Genomic DNA, 14133 nt, shown 5'->3' with positions numbered 1-14133 from the left:
ATAGCTAGAATTCACTGAAAGTCAAGTAGTTCTTATATATATATATATATATATATATATACATATATATATATATATATATATATATATATATATATATATATATATATATATATATATATATACCGTATATATATATCTTAACCGCGCCCCCAACCCCGCCCCCGCCCCGCCCCCGACCACGCCCCCTTCCCCCACCTCCCGAAATCGGAGGTCTCAAGGTTGGCAAGTATGCATAAAAGTCTCAATCAATCAATCAATCAAAAAAGACTATAATTACTGGTTTGCAAAACATATTTTTAACCCACACCAGTGTGCCGCGGCACAGTGGTTGAAAAACACTGACACAATGAGTTTCTGATGAATGCATGTTGGCAGCCACTGGACTTGGAGGAGCGTGCGCGTGCACGAGTGCCTCGGTGCGCGGTCACGCGGTCGTCCTGCTGTCACGAGCTTTATCCAGGCAGCGGGCTGAAGGCTTGGGAGAATTTACAACGGGTACAAAAATTACACCATCTGTCCTATTCCGCCCAATTTTTTTTTTTTTGGCGCCCACACGCTAAAAGAGAGCACGGTCGTACTTTCACACCGCCGGTTGGCAAACCAACCGATACTGACGACGGCGTTGTTTCGGTCAACCGGGGATGTATTGCAGTATTTGAACGCTACTTGCTAGCCAGCTAGCCAGCTAGCTGTCGAGCTAGCTGTACGCTGCGTGGTAACTTAACGGTGCGGTCATTTCCTCAACGTTTCTTCGCCTAACATTAACCCCCAAAAACATATTCAACACATGATGTTGTTTTAACGACAGTTAACTTCCGTTGCCGTGTGTCGTTTTAAAAAAAATCGTCGCCCGAGAAGGATTGAATGAAATAGCTTGACATAGCCTGCGGAAAGGAGACAGTTAACGGGGATACGGTTTTATTTACCGATCACCGCTAAGACCTTGGGGAAACATACAACAATTGTTGCTAAATACACCTTCTTTTTTGTTTTTGTTTTTTTTGGGTGCGATTAGTAGTGCTAAATAGCTAGCTTGCCTTCACGCTCCAAGTCCACTCCATCGAAGAAGAAGCTGACCAGCAGCGGTTCCTTTTCCACCTTTTAGGCCGGACAGAAACCTGCAAAAATGCCGGCTGTGTCGAAAGGAGATGGAATGCGAGGATTAGCTGTTTTTATTTCGGACATCAGGAATTGTAAGTACATGTATTTTTGCTTTTTTTTTGCATGCTTGTTGGGCACCTATTCGCCAACGCTGATAGCGATCAGTTGTTTGTTGCCCCTGTTTTCTGGTTCTAACATGTCCATTTTTACAAAAGTTCAGTTCAATCAATCAATCAATGTTTATTTATATAGCCCTAAATCACAAGTGTCTCAAAGGGCTGCACAAGCCACGACGACATCTGCGGTACAGAGCCCACATAAGGGCAAGGAAAAACTCACAGCCCCAATGGGACGTCGATGTGAATGACTATGAGAAACCTTGGAGAGGACCGCATATGTGGGTGACCCTCTCCGCCCCCCTCTAGGGAAGACCGGATGCAATGGACGTCGAGTGGGTCTGACATAATATTGTGAAAGTCCAGTCCATAGTGGATCTAACATAATAGTGAGAGTCCAGTCCATGGTGGATCTAACATAATAGTGAGAGTCCAGTCCATAGTGGATCTAACATAATAGTGAGAGTCCAGTCCATAGTGGATCTCACATAATAGTGTGAGAGTCCAGTCTATAGTGGATCTAACATAATAGTAAGAGTCCAGTCCATGGTGGATCTAACATAATAGTGAGAATTCAGTCCATAGTGGATCTAACATAATATTGTGAGAGTCCAGTCCATAGTGGATCTAACATAATAGTGAGAGTCCAGTCCATGGTGGATCTAACATAATAGTGAGAGTCCAGTCCATAGTGGATCTAACATAATAGTGAGAGTCCAGTCCATAGTGGATCTCACATAATAGTGTGAGAGTCCAGTCTATAGTGGATCTAACATAATAGTAAGAGTCCAGTCCATAGTGGATCTAACATAATATTGTGAGAGTCCAGTCCATAGTGGATCTAACATAATAGTGAGAGTCCAGTCCATGGTGGATCTAACATAATAGTGAGAGTCCAGTCCATAGTGGATCTAACATAATAGTGAGAGTCCAGTCCATAGTGGATCTCACATAATAGTGTGAGAGTCCAGTCCATAGTGGATCCAACAGAATAGTGAAAGTCCAGTCCATAGTGGATCTAACATAACAGTGAGAGTCCAGTCCATAGTGGGGCCACAGGAGACCATCTTGAGTGGAGACGGGTCAGCAGCGCAGAGATGTCCCCAACCGACGCACAGGCGAGCGGTCCACCCCGGGTCCCGACTCTGGACAGCCAGCACTTCAGCCATGGCCACGGGACCTGTGTCCCCCTCCCTCTCCCTTGTGGAGGGGAAAATAACAGAAATGGCAGATCAACTGGGGGCACCTATTCACCAACGCTGATAGCGATCAGTTGTTTGTTTCCCCTGTTTTCTGGTTCTAACATGTCCAGTTTTACAAACGTTCAGTTCAGTTTCAGTTCAATCAATCAATCAATCAATGTTTATTTATATAGCCCTAAATCACAAGTGTCTCAAAGGGCTGCACAAGCCACGACGACATCCGGGGTACAGAGCCCACATAAGGGCAAGGAAAAACTCACAGCCCCAATGGGACGTCGATGTGAATGACTATGAGAAACCTTGGAGAGGACCGCATATGTGGGTGACCCCCCCCCCCCCCCCCCCCCCCCCCCCCCTCTCTAGGGGAGACCGGATGCAATGGACGTCGAGTGGGTCTGACATAATATTGTGAAAGTCCAGTCCATAGTGGATCTAACATAATAGTGAGAGTCCAGTCCATAGTGGATCTCACATAATAGTGTGAGAGTCCAGTCTATAGTGGATCTAACATAATAGTAAGAGTCCATTCCATGGTGGATCTAACATAATAGTGAGAATCCAGTCCATAGTGGATCTAACATAATATTGTGAGAGTCCAGTCCATAGTGGATCCAACATAATAGTGAGAGTCCAGTCCATAGTGGATCCAACATAATAGTGAAAGTCCAGTCCATAGTGGATCTAACATAACAGTGAGAGTCCAGTCCATAGTGGGGCCAGCAGGAGACCATCCCGAGTGGAGACGGGTCAGCAGCGCAGAGATGCCCCCAACCGATGCACAGGCGAGCGGTCCACCCCGGGTCCCGATTCTGGACAGCCATCACTTCATCCCCCCCCCCCCCTCCCTTGGGGCGGGGAAAAGAACAGAAAAGGCAGATCGACTGGTCTAAAAAGGGGCACCTATTCACCAACGCTGATAGCGATCAGTTGTTTGTTTCTCCTGTCTTCTGGTTCCATTTTTACAACAGTTCAGTTCAGTTTCAGTTCAATCAATCAATCAATGTTTATTTATATAGCCCTAAATCACAAGTGTCTCAAAGGGCTGCACAAGCCACGACGACATCCGCGGTACAGAGCCCACATAAGGGCAAGGAAAAACTCACAACCCCAATAGGACGTCGATGTGAATGACTATGAGAAACCTTGGAGAGGACCGCATATGTGGGTGACCCTCTCCGCCCCCCTCTAGGGAAGACCGGATGCAATGGACGTCGAGTGGGTCTGACATGATATTGTGAAAATCCAGTCCATAGTGGATCTAAAATAATAGTGAGAGTCCAGTCCATGGTGGATCTAACATAATAGTGAGAGTCCAGTCCATAGTGGATCTAACATAATAGTGAGAGTCCAGTCCATAGTAGATCTCACATAATAGTGTGAGAGTCCAGTCTATAGTGGATCTAACATAATAGTAAGAGTCCAGTCCATAGTGGATCTAACATAATAGTGAGAGTCCAGTCCATGGTGGATCTAACATAATAGTGAGAATCCAGTCCATAGTGGATCTAACATAATATTGTGAGAGTCCAGTCCATAGTGGATCCAACATAATAGTGAGAGTCCAGTCCATAGTGGATCCAACATAATAGTGAAAGTCCAGTCCATAGTGGATCTAACATAACAGTGAGAGTCCAGTCCATAGTGGGGCCAGCAGGAGACCATCTTGAGTGGAGACGGGTCAGCAGCGCAGAGATGTCCCCAACCGACGCACAGGCGAGCGGTCCACCCCGGGTCCCGACTCTGGACAGCCAGCACTTCAGCCATGGCCACGGGACCTGTGTCCCCCTCCCTCTCCCTTGTGGAGGGGAAAATAACAGAAATGGCAGATCAACTGGGGGCACCTATTCACCAACGCTGATAGCGATCAGTTGTTTGTTTCCCCTGTTTTCTGGTTCTAACATGTCCAGTTTTACAAACGTTCAGTTCAGTTTCAGTTCAATCAATCAATCAATCAATGTTTATTTATATAGCCCTAAATCACAAGTGTCTCAAAGGGCTGCACAAGCCACGACGACATCCGGGGTACAGAGCCCACATAAGGGCAAGGAAAAACTCACAGCCCCAATGGGACGTCGATGTGAATGACTATGAGAAACCTTGGAGAGGACCGCATATGTGGGTGACCCCCCCCCCCCCCCCCCCCTCTAGGGGAGACCGGATGCAATGGACGTCGAGTGGGTCTGACATAATATTGTGAAAGTCCAGTCCATAGTGGATCTAACATAATAGTGAGAGTCCAGTCCATAGTGGATCTCACATAATAGTGTGAGAGTCCAGTCTATAGTGGATCTAACATAATAGTAAGAGTCCATTCCATGGTGGATCTAACATAATAGTGAGAATCCAGTCCATAGTGGATCTAACATAATATTGTGAGAGTCCAGTCCATAGTGGATCCAACATAATAGTGAGAGTCCAGTCCATAGTGGATCCAACATAATAGTGAAAGTCCAGTCCATAGTGGATCTAACATAACAGTGAGAGTCCAGTCCATAGTGGGGCCAGCAGGAGACCATCCCGAGTGGAGACGGGTCAGCAGCGCAGAGATGCCCCCAACCGATGCACAGGCGAGCGGTCCACCCCGGGTCCCGATTCTGGACAGCCATCACTTCATCCCCCCCCCCCCCCCCCCCTCCCTTGGGGCGGGGAAAAGAACAGAAAAGGCAGATCGACTGGTCTAAAAAGGGGCACCTATTCACCAACGCTGATAGCGACCAGTTGTTTGTTTCTCCTGTCTTCTGGTTCTAACATGTCCATTTTTTACAAAAGTTCAGTTCAGTTTCAGTTCAATCAATCAATCAATGTTTATTTATACAGCCCTAAATCACAAGTGTCTCAAAGGGCTGCACAAGCCACGACGACATCCGCGGTACAGAGCCCACATAAGGGCAAGGAAAAACTCACAACCCCAATGGGACGTCGATGTGAATGACTATGAGAAACCTTGGAGAGGACCGTATATGTGGGTGATCCCCCCCGCCCCCCCCGTCCCCCGCGCCCCCTCTAGGGGTGACCGGATGCAATGGACGTCGAGTGGGTCTGACATAATATTGTGAAAGTCCAGTCCATAGTGGATCTAACATAATAGTGAAAGTCCAGTCCATAGTGTACCTAACATAATAGTGAGAGTCCAGTCCTTAGTGTATCTAACATAATAGTGAGAGTCCAGTCCTTAGTGTATCTAACATAATAGTGAGAGTCCAGTTCATAGTAGATCTAACACAGTGGTTCTTAACCTGGGTTCGATCGAACCCTAGGGGTTCGGTAAGTCGGCCTCAGGGGTTTGGCGGAGGTCAAGACACACCCGACTCATCGTGTAAATAAAAACCTTCTCCCTATCGGCATATTACGGATAACCCCAAACAATGTTCCCTCTAATTTCTCCATCTGATTTGCAGGTGTGTAATTTAAATTTTACATAATATTGTAAAAGTCCAGTCTATAGTAGATCTAACGTAATAGTGAGAGTCCAGTCCATAGTGGGGCCAGCAGGAGACCATCTCCTCAGCACAGAGATGTCCCCAACTGATGCACAGGCGAGCGGTCCACCCCGGATCCCGACTCTGGACAGCCAGCACTTCATCCATGGCCACCGGCCCTGTGCCCCCCCCCCCCCCCCCCTCCACAAGGGAGAGGGGGGCAGAGGAGAAAAGAAAAGAAACGGCAGATCAACTGGTCTAAAAAGGGGGTCTATTTAAAGGCTAGAGCAGTGGTTCTTAACCTTGTTGGAGGTACCGAACCCCACCAGTTTCATATGCGCATTCACCGAACCCTTCTTTAGTGAAAAATAAAATGTTTTTTTTTTTCAAATTCAAGACAAAGTTATATGTTTTTGGTAACACTTAAGTATGGGGAACATATTCTAAGTAACAAAGACTTAATTTAGAGTTATTTGGTTAGGGTTAGGGTTAGAGAGTTAGGGCCAGGGTTAGAGGGTTAGGGTTATAATAAGGCCATGCCGAATAAGGCATTAATAAGTACTTAATAATGATTAGTTAAGAGCCAATATGTTACTAATTTGCATGTTAATAAGCAACTAATTAATGGTGAATATGTTCCCCATACTAAAGTGTTACCATGTTTTTTTTACTGGTGCACAAAATGAACCGTGCATGAACATCACCTTGTTCAAAGAACAAAACCAACACAGTGCATAAAAAAAACGATGCACAGGCGAGCGGTCCACCTCGGATCCCGATTCTGGACAGCCAGCATTTCATCCATGGCCACCGGACCTGTGTCCCCCCCTCCACAAGGGAGAGGGGGGCAGAGGAGAAAAGAAAAGAAACGGCAGATCAACTGGTCTAAAAAGGGGGTCTATTTAAAGGCTAGAGTATACAAATGAGTTTTAAGATGGGACTTAAATGCTTCTACTGAGGTAGCATCTCTAACTGTTACCAGGAGGGCATTCCATAGTACTGGAGCCCCAATAGAAAACGCTCAGACTTTTTTTGGGCTCTGGGAATCACTAATAAGCCGGAGTTCTTTGAACGCAGATTTCTTGCCGGGAAAAAAGTTCAGTTCAGTTTCAGTTTATTTGGAACATCCATCCATCCATTTTCTACCGCTTGTCCCTTTCGGGGTTGTGGGGGCTGCATTCGGACGGACAATTCGATACCTCAGGGTGGAGGACAGAGTAAAACAACTTGCACCGAGCCAAGTCTATAAAATTTGCTACACCTCCCTGATGCCGAAGTACATGTCAAGCTACTTCCAGAACGTAAATGACCGCCATAACCACAACACCAGGGGGAGCTCCACAAACCACGTCAAACCCAGATTCCGATCTAACAAAGGTCTTAACTCATTCTCCTTCTATGCCACATCAATATGGAATGCACACCCAACAGGTGTAAAAGAAAGTGCATCTCTATCCTCCTTCAAAACCGCACTAAAAGAACACCTCCAGGCAGCTACAACCCTAGCCTTGCCTAACCTATTACCAGGAAAGATGAGGTCACCTACCTAGGTTCCATTCTTGAGGTTAATCTTTCCTGTGATAAAATGGCAACCAAGGTTATCAAAAAGGTCAACCAAGGAACAAGATTTCTCTACAGAATCTCCTCTCTGGTCAACAAAAGTACCATGGATATTCTAGCGGGAACTATCGTTCAACCCTTTTTCGATAACGCATGCACCTCCTGGTACCTTAGCACCTCCAAAACCCTTAAATCTAGACTCCAAACATCCCAGAACAAGCTAGTCAGGTTACTTTTAGACCTCTACCCCAGAGCACACACCTCACTCCTACCCACTTATCCAAAGAAGAAGCAGAGCTTATTTAATCCCACCCCTTTTCATACCATGGCGTTCTAACATTTCCATTTTACAAAAGTTCAGTTCAGTTTCAGTTTATTTGGAACATGCATACGATACAATGTAACGCATCACACAATTCCAGTTGTTTCATTACAGCACATCCGAAAAGGAGTAGGAAGAAGCAGTTTATTTAATGCTACCCCTTTTCATACCATAGCAATTTTATTCCATTTCCATGTTCTCTGTAACAGAACAGTGAACAAATAATACATAAATAATATATACCATAGTAAGCATACAAATATTAAATACATAATACTTTGTCTCAATAAAAAAAAGGGTTCAAGATGTTCATCATAATTCTTGTTCTGTGTACTTTGTGAACACTTATAGTTTGAACCGTCTCTTAAACTGAATCAAATTGGTGCTTTGTTTGATTTCTTTGGTTAATACGTTCCATAGTTTAATTCCACATACTGATATACGAAAGGTTTTAAGTGTTGTACGAGCATACAAATGTTTTAAATAAGCTTTAAAGTGGTGTGTACTATTTTTTATTGATTGCCCTGGCCATGTTGGTTGCAAAGCAACAATCCATCCTGATGTATGTTTTGTGAGTAAATGCAGTTTCTAGGAATGAAAACGGAATTTTCAACAAGACTTGATCAAATACAATAATGTTAACATCTTCCATTTGGTTCCCTATTACACAATGCATGAAGTTTGATTAGTTTTTTGTTCTATCCTGTCACATGGGAGTGTCCAAAGTGCGACTCTCAGGATATTTTAAAACTACAATGAAGCGAAAAAACGAAAACTCGCAAAATCACATTATGCGGTGGTGACCAGAGTGTAACCCCTGATTTCCACAGGATGCGGAACGGCAGCGAAACACAGCCGCCACGGAAGGGCACCCCCCATGTGTGCTGGCAATCCGAGATACGAGGTTTCGCAAATCCGCGTATAATCACGTGATAAACAGTACGACATGGCTCGGTTTGTAGAGCGGTCTTGACAGCAACCTGAGGGGTCCTGTTTCTATCCGCGTCATCTGAGTCACGTCTGTTGTGTCCTTGGGCAAGACTCTTCACCCTTGCTCCTGATGAGTCGTGGTTCGGGCCTTGCATGGCAGCTGCCGCCATCAGTGTGTGGATGTGGAAATAGTGTCAAAGCACTTTGAGTACCTTGAATGTAGAAAAGCGCTACACAAGTAGGGCTCGGCGATATGGCCTTTTGTTAATATCTCGATATTTTTAGGCGATGTCACGATACACAATATATATCTCGATATTTTGCCTTAGCCTTGAATGAACACTTGATGCATATAATCACAGCAGTATGATGATTCTATGTGTCTACATTAAAACATTCTTCTTCATACTGCATTAATATATGCTCATTTTAAACTTTCATGCAGAGAGGGAAATCTCAACTAAGTCAATTTAGCAAAAGTGTATTTATTAAACAGTTATTAAGCAGTTTTAAACAGTTATTAAGCAGTGGCACAAACATTCATGTCATTTCAAAACAAAAAGTGCAAGATTGTCAGAGACATTTTAAAACAAGCTATTAGTGCACTTTTGTGCATGATGTCACTAAGATGACATATCAAAACAACACAAAATTAAAGTGCACTTTTTGTACAGAACGCCACTACAATAGTTTAAAACACATAATGTGCACTTTTGTGCATGATGTCCCTAAGATGACATATCAAAACAACACTAAATTAAAGTGCACTTTTTGTACAGAACGCCACTACAATAGTTTAAAACAAATAAAGTGCACTTTTGTGCATGATGTCACACAAGATATTTCAACAACTATCAACTAAAAATGAGCTGCATAATAGGAAATCAAATAGTGTATGTCCTTCGCTATGTGGTAAGTTACTGCGGACGTTATCTCCTTCTGTTGTTGACAATTTTTTTCATACGGTGTTGATGTGGAAATGGTTGCTTCGCCATTTTGTTGGTGTGGCACCGGCCAGAGATGTTGACATGCGGAGTTTCAAGCACTCCTCATTCTCTAGCGGGTGACTTTTCAAGTGATGCTAAAAATTAGCAGTGGTGCTACTTTTTGTAGCAACGCTTTTGCCGCATACTTTACATATTACATATATCCGCTTGAAGCCAAACCACCGCCAGACGATGGACCCCCTGCTGTTTTTCCTGGGAATCAATTATTCCTTCATTTGTTACCAGATTGGCACATTTCTCTCTCTCGTTTTACCACTCGCACCGCACCGTTAGCACCACACCTAACGCTGCTACCTCTCTGCTCCGTGAGGGCGTATGACGTTGCACGCGCGATTGTATATGACGTACGTTAGAAGGTGCGCTTGTTTTATCTCTCTGTGAGAAGGAGAGACAAGAAAGAGTGAGAAGAGCCTGTAGTGTAATGCCCGCAGCTAAAAATAACTGCGTGAGAACGTATACTCGAATATCACGATATATCCATCCATCCATCCATCTTCTTCCGCTTATCCGAGGTCGGGTCGCGGGGGCAGCAGCCTAAGCAGGGAAGCCCAGACTTCCCTCTCCCCAGCCACTTCGTCCAGCTCTTCCTGTGGGACCCCGAGGCGTTCCCAGGCCAGCCGGGAGACATAGTCTTCCCAACGTGTCCTGGGTCTTCCCCGCGGCCTCCTACCGGTCGGACGTGCCCTAAACACCTCCCTAGGGAGGCGTTCGGGTGGCATCCTGACCAGATGCCTGAACCACCTCATCTGGCTCCTCTCGATGTGGAGGAGCAGCGGCTTTACTTTGAGTTCCCCCCGGATGACAGAGCTTCTCACCCTATCTCTAAGGGAGAGCCCCGCCACCCGGCGGAGGAAACTCATTTCGGCCGCTTGTACCCGTGATCTTGTCCTTTCGGTCATAACCCAAAGCTCATGACCATAGGTGAGGATGGGAACGTAGATCGACCGGTAAATTGAGAGCCTTGCCTTCCGGCTCAGCTCCTTCTTCACCACAACGGATCAGTACAGCGTCCGCATTACTGAAGACACCGCACCGATCCGCCTGTCGATCTCACGATCCACTCTTCCCTCACTCGTGAACAAGACTCCGAGGTACTTGAACTCCTCCACTTGGGGCAAGATCTCCTCCCCAACCCGGAGATGGCACTCCACCCTTTTCCGGGCGAGAACCATGGACTCGGACTTGGAGGTGCTGATTCTCATACCAGTCGCTTCACACTCGGCTGTGAACCGATCCAGTGAGAGCTGAAGATCCTGGCCAGATGAAGCCATCAGGACCACATCATCTGCAAAAAGCAGAGACCTAATCCTGCAGCCACCAAACCAGATCCCCTCAACGCCTTGACTGCGCCTAGAAATTCTGTCCATAAAAGTTATGAACAGAATGGGTGACAAAGGGCAGCCTTGGCGGAGTCCAACCCTCACTGGAAACGTGTCCGACTTACTACCGGACCAATGCGGACCAAGCTCTGGCACTGATCATACAGGGAGCGGACTGCCACAATCAGACAGTCCGATACCCCATACTCTCTGAGCACTCCCCACAGGACTTCCCGAGGGACACGGTCGAATGCCTTCTCCAAGTCCACAAAACACATGTAGACTGGTTGGGCAAACTCCCGTGTACCCTCAAGGACCCTGCCGAGAGTATAGAGCTGGTCCACAGTTCCACGACCAGGACGAAAACCACACTGTTCCTCCTGAATCCAAGGTTCGACTATCCGGCGTAGCCTCCTCTCCAGTACACCTGAATAAACCTTACCGGGAAGGCTGAGGAGTGTGATCCCACGATAGTTAGAACACACCCTCCGGTTCCCCTTCTTAAAGAGAGGAACCACCACCCCGGTCTGCCAATCCAGTGGTACCGCCCCCGATGTCACGATATAGTCATTTTTTATATCGCACAGAGACAAACCCGCGATATTTCGAGTATATTCGATATATCGCCCATCCCTATACACAAGTATAACCCATTCACCATAAGGTAAACACTGAAGTAAAGTAGGGGTGCAACGACTAGTCGACATTGTCGACAATAACATTTCGACCGACAATTATATTTGTCGACAATAATCGAAACGTCATCACTTGTTTTTTTCTGGGTGGGAGCAGGTCCCCGCCGGCACTCGCAAAAACATTGCCAGTGAAAACATGTACTGTGTGAGAATACTTCCTCCTATTCTTGTTTAAAAACATGGATACCTTGCTCATTTAGCAAAGCGGACCATGTTTTTACGGCTGTACATCTGTGATATGCGAGCATTTAAAGCGGAGGCATGATGTTGGATGTCCGGAGAGAGGATGCAGTCTCAACCTCGGTAAGAGTGTTAGCTTCTACTTTGCTAGCTTGCTATAAGTAAGACAGAGTTGTGTGAAAAATAACTGTTATTTTAGCCAAAGTCATGACGCCAGCTAAATTGGTCTAAATCAAAGCAACGTCAATTTGCAATGCAGGAAAAAAAAGGCACAGTAACAATCAGACAAATTGTGGACCAATGCGGAGGTATCATAAGCTTAAACATACAATATATTAGATAGCTAGCATGTTAAGAATTAATAAATGATACAATTTGTACACATTGAGTCTGTTATAGTGCTAAAACTGCTAGGACTTCATCAATAGTCAATATACCAGTGTGCAGCTTTTTAACCACATCATCACAAAAGTGCTTCTTTTTTTTGTGAAAAAGTTGATTTGTTTTTATTGCTGCTATTTTAACTGCTTTTTTCCATACATAAACAAGGTTAATTTTTTTTTTTTTTTTTTTAGCACTTTGCCTTTCCTTTCTTTTAAATGAACACCATTTTATTAGTCATTTAAATTTTTGTAACAGCTGACCGAGTAGCACAATTACAGTGTAAATTAAAAATATTTATGATTTAATTAGTCAGCTATGTTGTTCGTAAGCAAACACTTAAAATAACTTAAGCTGCATTTAAGTTGATGGAAAAAAAAATGTCATTAAATAGGTGTATGCTTTATAATCTGATTACCGTATTTTTCGGAGTATAAATCGCTCCGGAGTATAAGTCGCACCGGCCGAAAATGCATAATAAAGAAGGGAAAAAACATATACAACCAAGAATAGACATTTGAAAGGCAATTTAAAATAAATAAAGAATAGTGAACAACAGGCTGAATAAGTGTACGTTATATGAGGCATAAATAACCAACTGGTATGTTAACGTAACATATTATGGTAAGAGTCATTCAAATAACTATAACATATAGAACATGCTATACGTTTACCAAACAATCTGTCACTCCTAATCGCTAAATCCCATGAAATCTTATACGTCTCGTCTCTTACGTGAATGAGCTAAATAATATTGATATTTTATGGTAATGTGTTAATAATTTCACACATAAGTCGCTCCTGAGTATAAGTCGCACGCCGGCCAAACTATGAAAAAAACTGCGACTTATAGTCGGAAAAATACGGTAGTCGACTATCGATTAGTTGTTAGTTGCAGCGAGCCCTAAAGTAAACACTGCAGACTAGGGATGTCCCGATCCAGGTTTTTGCACTTCCGATCCGATACCGATATTGTTTTTGCACTTCCGATCCGATACCGATACTGACCGATACCGATACTGACCGATACTGACCTATCCGAGCATGTATTAAAGTTTAAAGTTATTTAGCCTACTTAGTTGTCAGAATCATGTTGAAAAGGGTTTTAGTACTCTTGATAACAACTAGCCAGCTGAATTAGGGGAGTTTGAATAATACACAATGGTTGGTAACAAGAAACTGACCTGTTTATTCAAGGATAAACACAAAATAGACAAAATTATACATGACAAACAGAAATGGTATTATTGAAACTAGGGCTGGGCGATATGGCCTTTTTTTAATATTGCGATATTTTAAGGCCATATTGCGATACACAATATATATCTCAATATTTTGCCTGAGCCTTGAATGAACGCTTGATGCATATAATCACAGCAGTATGATGATTCTATGTGTTTTGATTGCTTGATTGAGACTTTTATTAGTGGGTTGCACAGTGAAGTACATATTCCGTACAATTGACCACTAAATGGTAACACCCCAATAAGTTTTTCAACTTGTTTAAGTCGGGGTCCACTTAAATTGATTCATGATACAGATATATACTATCAGATATATACTATCATCATAATACAGTCATCACACAAGATAATCACATTGAATTATTTACATTATTTATAATCCGGGGTGTGGAGGGGGGCGCCGGATGTAAGTGTCAAAAAGACAGCCAAAAGAGTTTGATATGAGAATAAATCTAAAGTTAAAATATAGGGTAGAAATGCACCCATTTGCAGGAAATGTAGTCTTGATTTTCAAAATTTTCTTTCAAGGCTTGCATGTCTACATTAAAACATTCTTCTTCATACTGCATTAATATATGCTACTTTTAAACTTTCATGCAGAAAAGGAAATCACAACTAAATAGATCACTCATTTTTTCAGACGGTGTTGATCTG

At 43.9% G+C, this 14133-nt stretch overlaps 1 protein-coding gene across 1 annotated transcript in view; it reads left to right on the top strand.

The window, feature by feature from the left end:
- Positions 1 to 409: 409 nt before the first annotated feature.
- Positions 410 to 14133, top strand: part of ap2a1 (adaptor related protein complex 2 subunit alpha 1) — a 70380-nt gene continuing 56656 nt past the window's right edge. Inside the window, exons 1-2 of the mRNA XM_061973787.1 lie at positions 410 to 498; positions 1109 to 1196. Coding sequence (XP_061829771.1) covers positions 1130 to 1196 — 67 coding nt within the window. The 5' untranslated portion in view covers positions 410 to 498; positions 1109 to 1129. The remainder of the gene's footprint in view (positions 499 to 1108; positions 1197 to 14133) is intronic.

This window comes from Nerophis lumbriciformis, linkage group LG22 (assembly GCF_033978685.3).
Source record: "Nerophis lumbriciformis linkage group LG22, RoL_Nlum_v2.1, whole genome shotgun sequence".
Classification (NCBI taxonomy): Eukaryota; Metazoa; Chordata; class Actinopteri; order Syngnathiformes; family Syngnathidae; genus Nerophis; species Nerophis lumbriciformis.
This window is presented reverse-complemented; position numbering and strand designations above follow the sequence as displayed.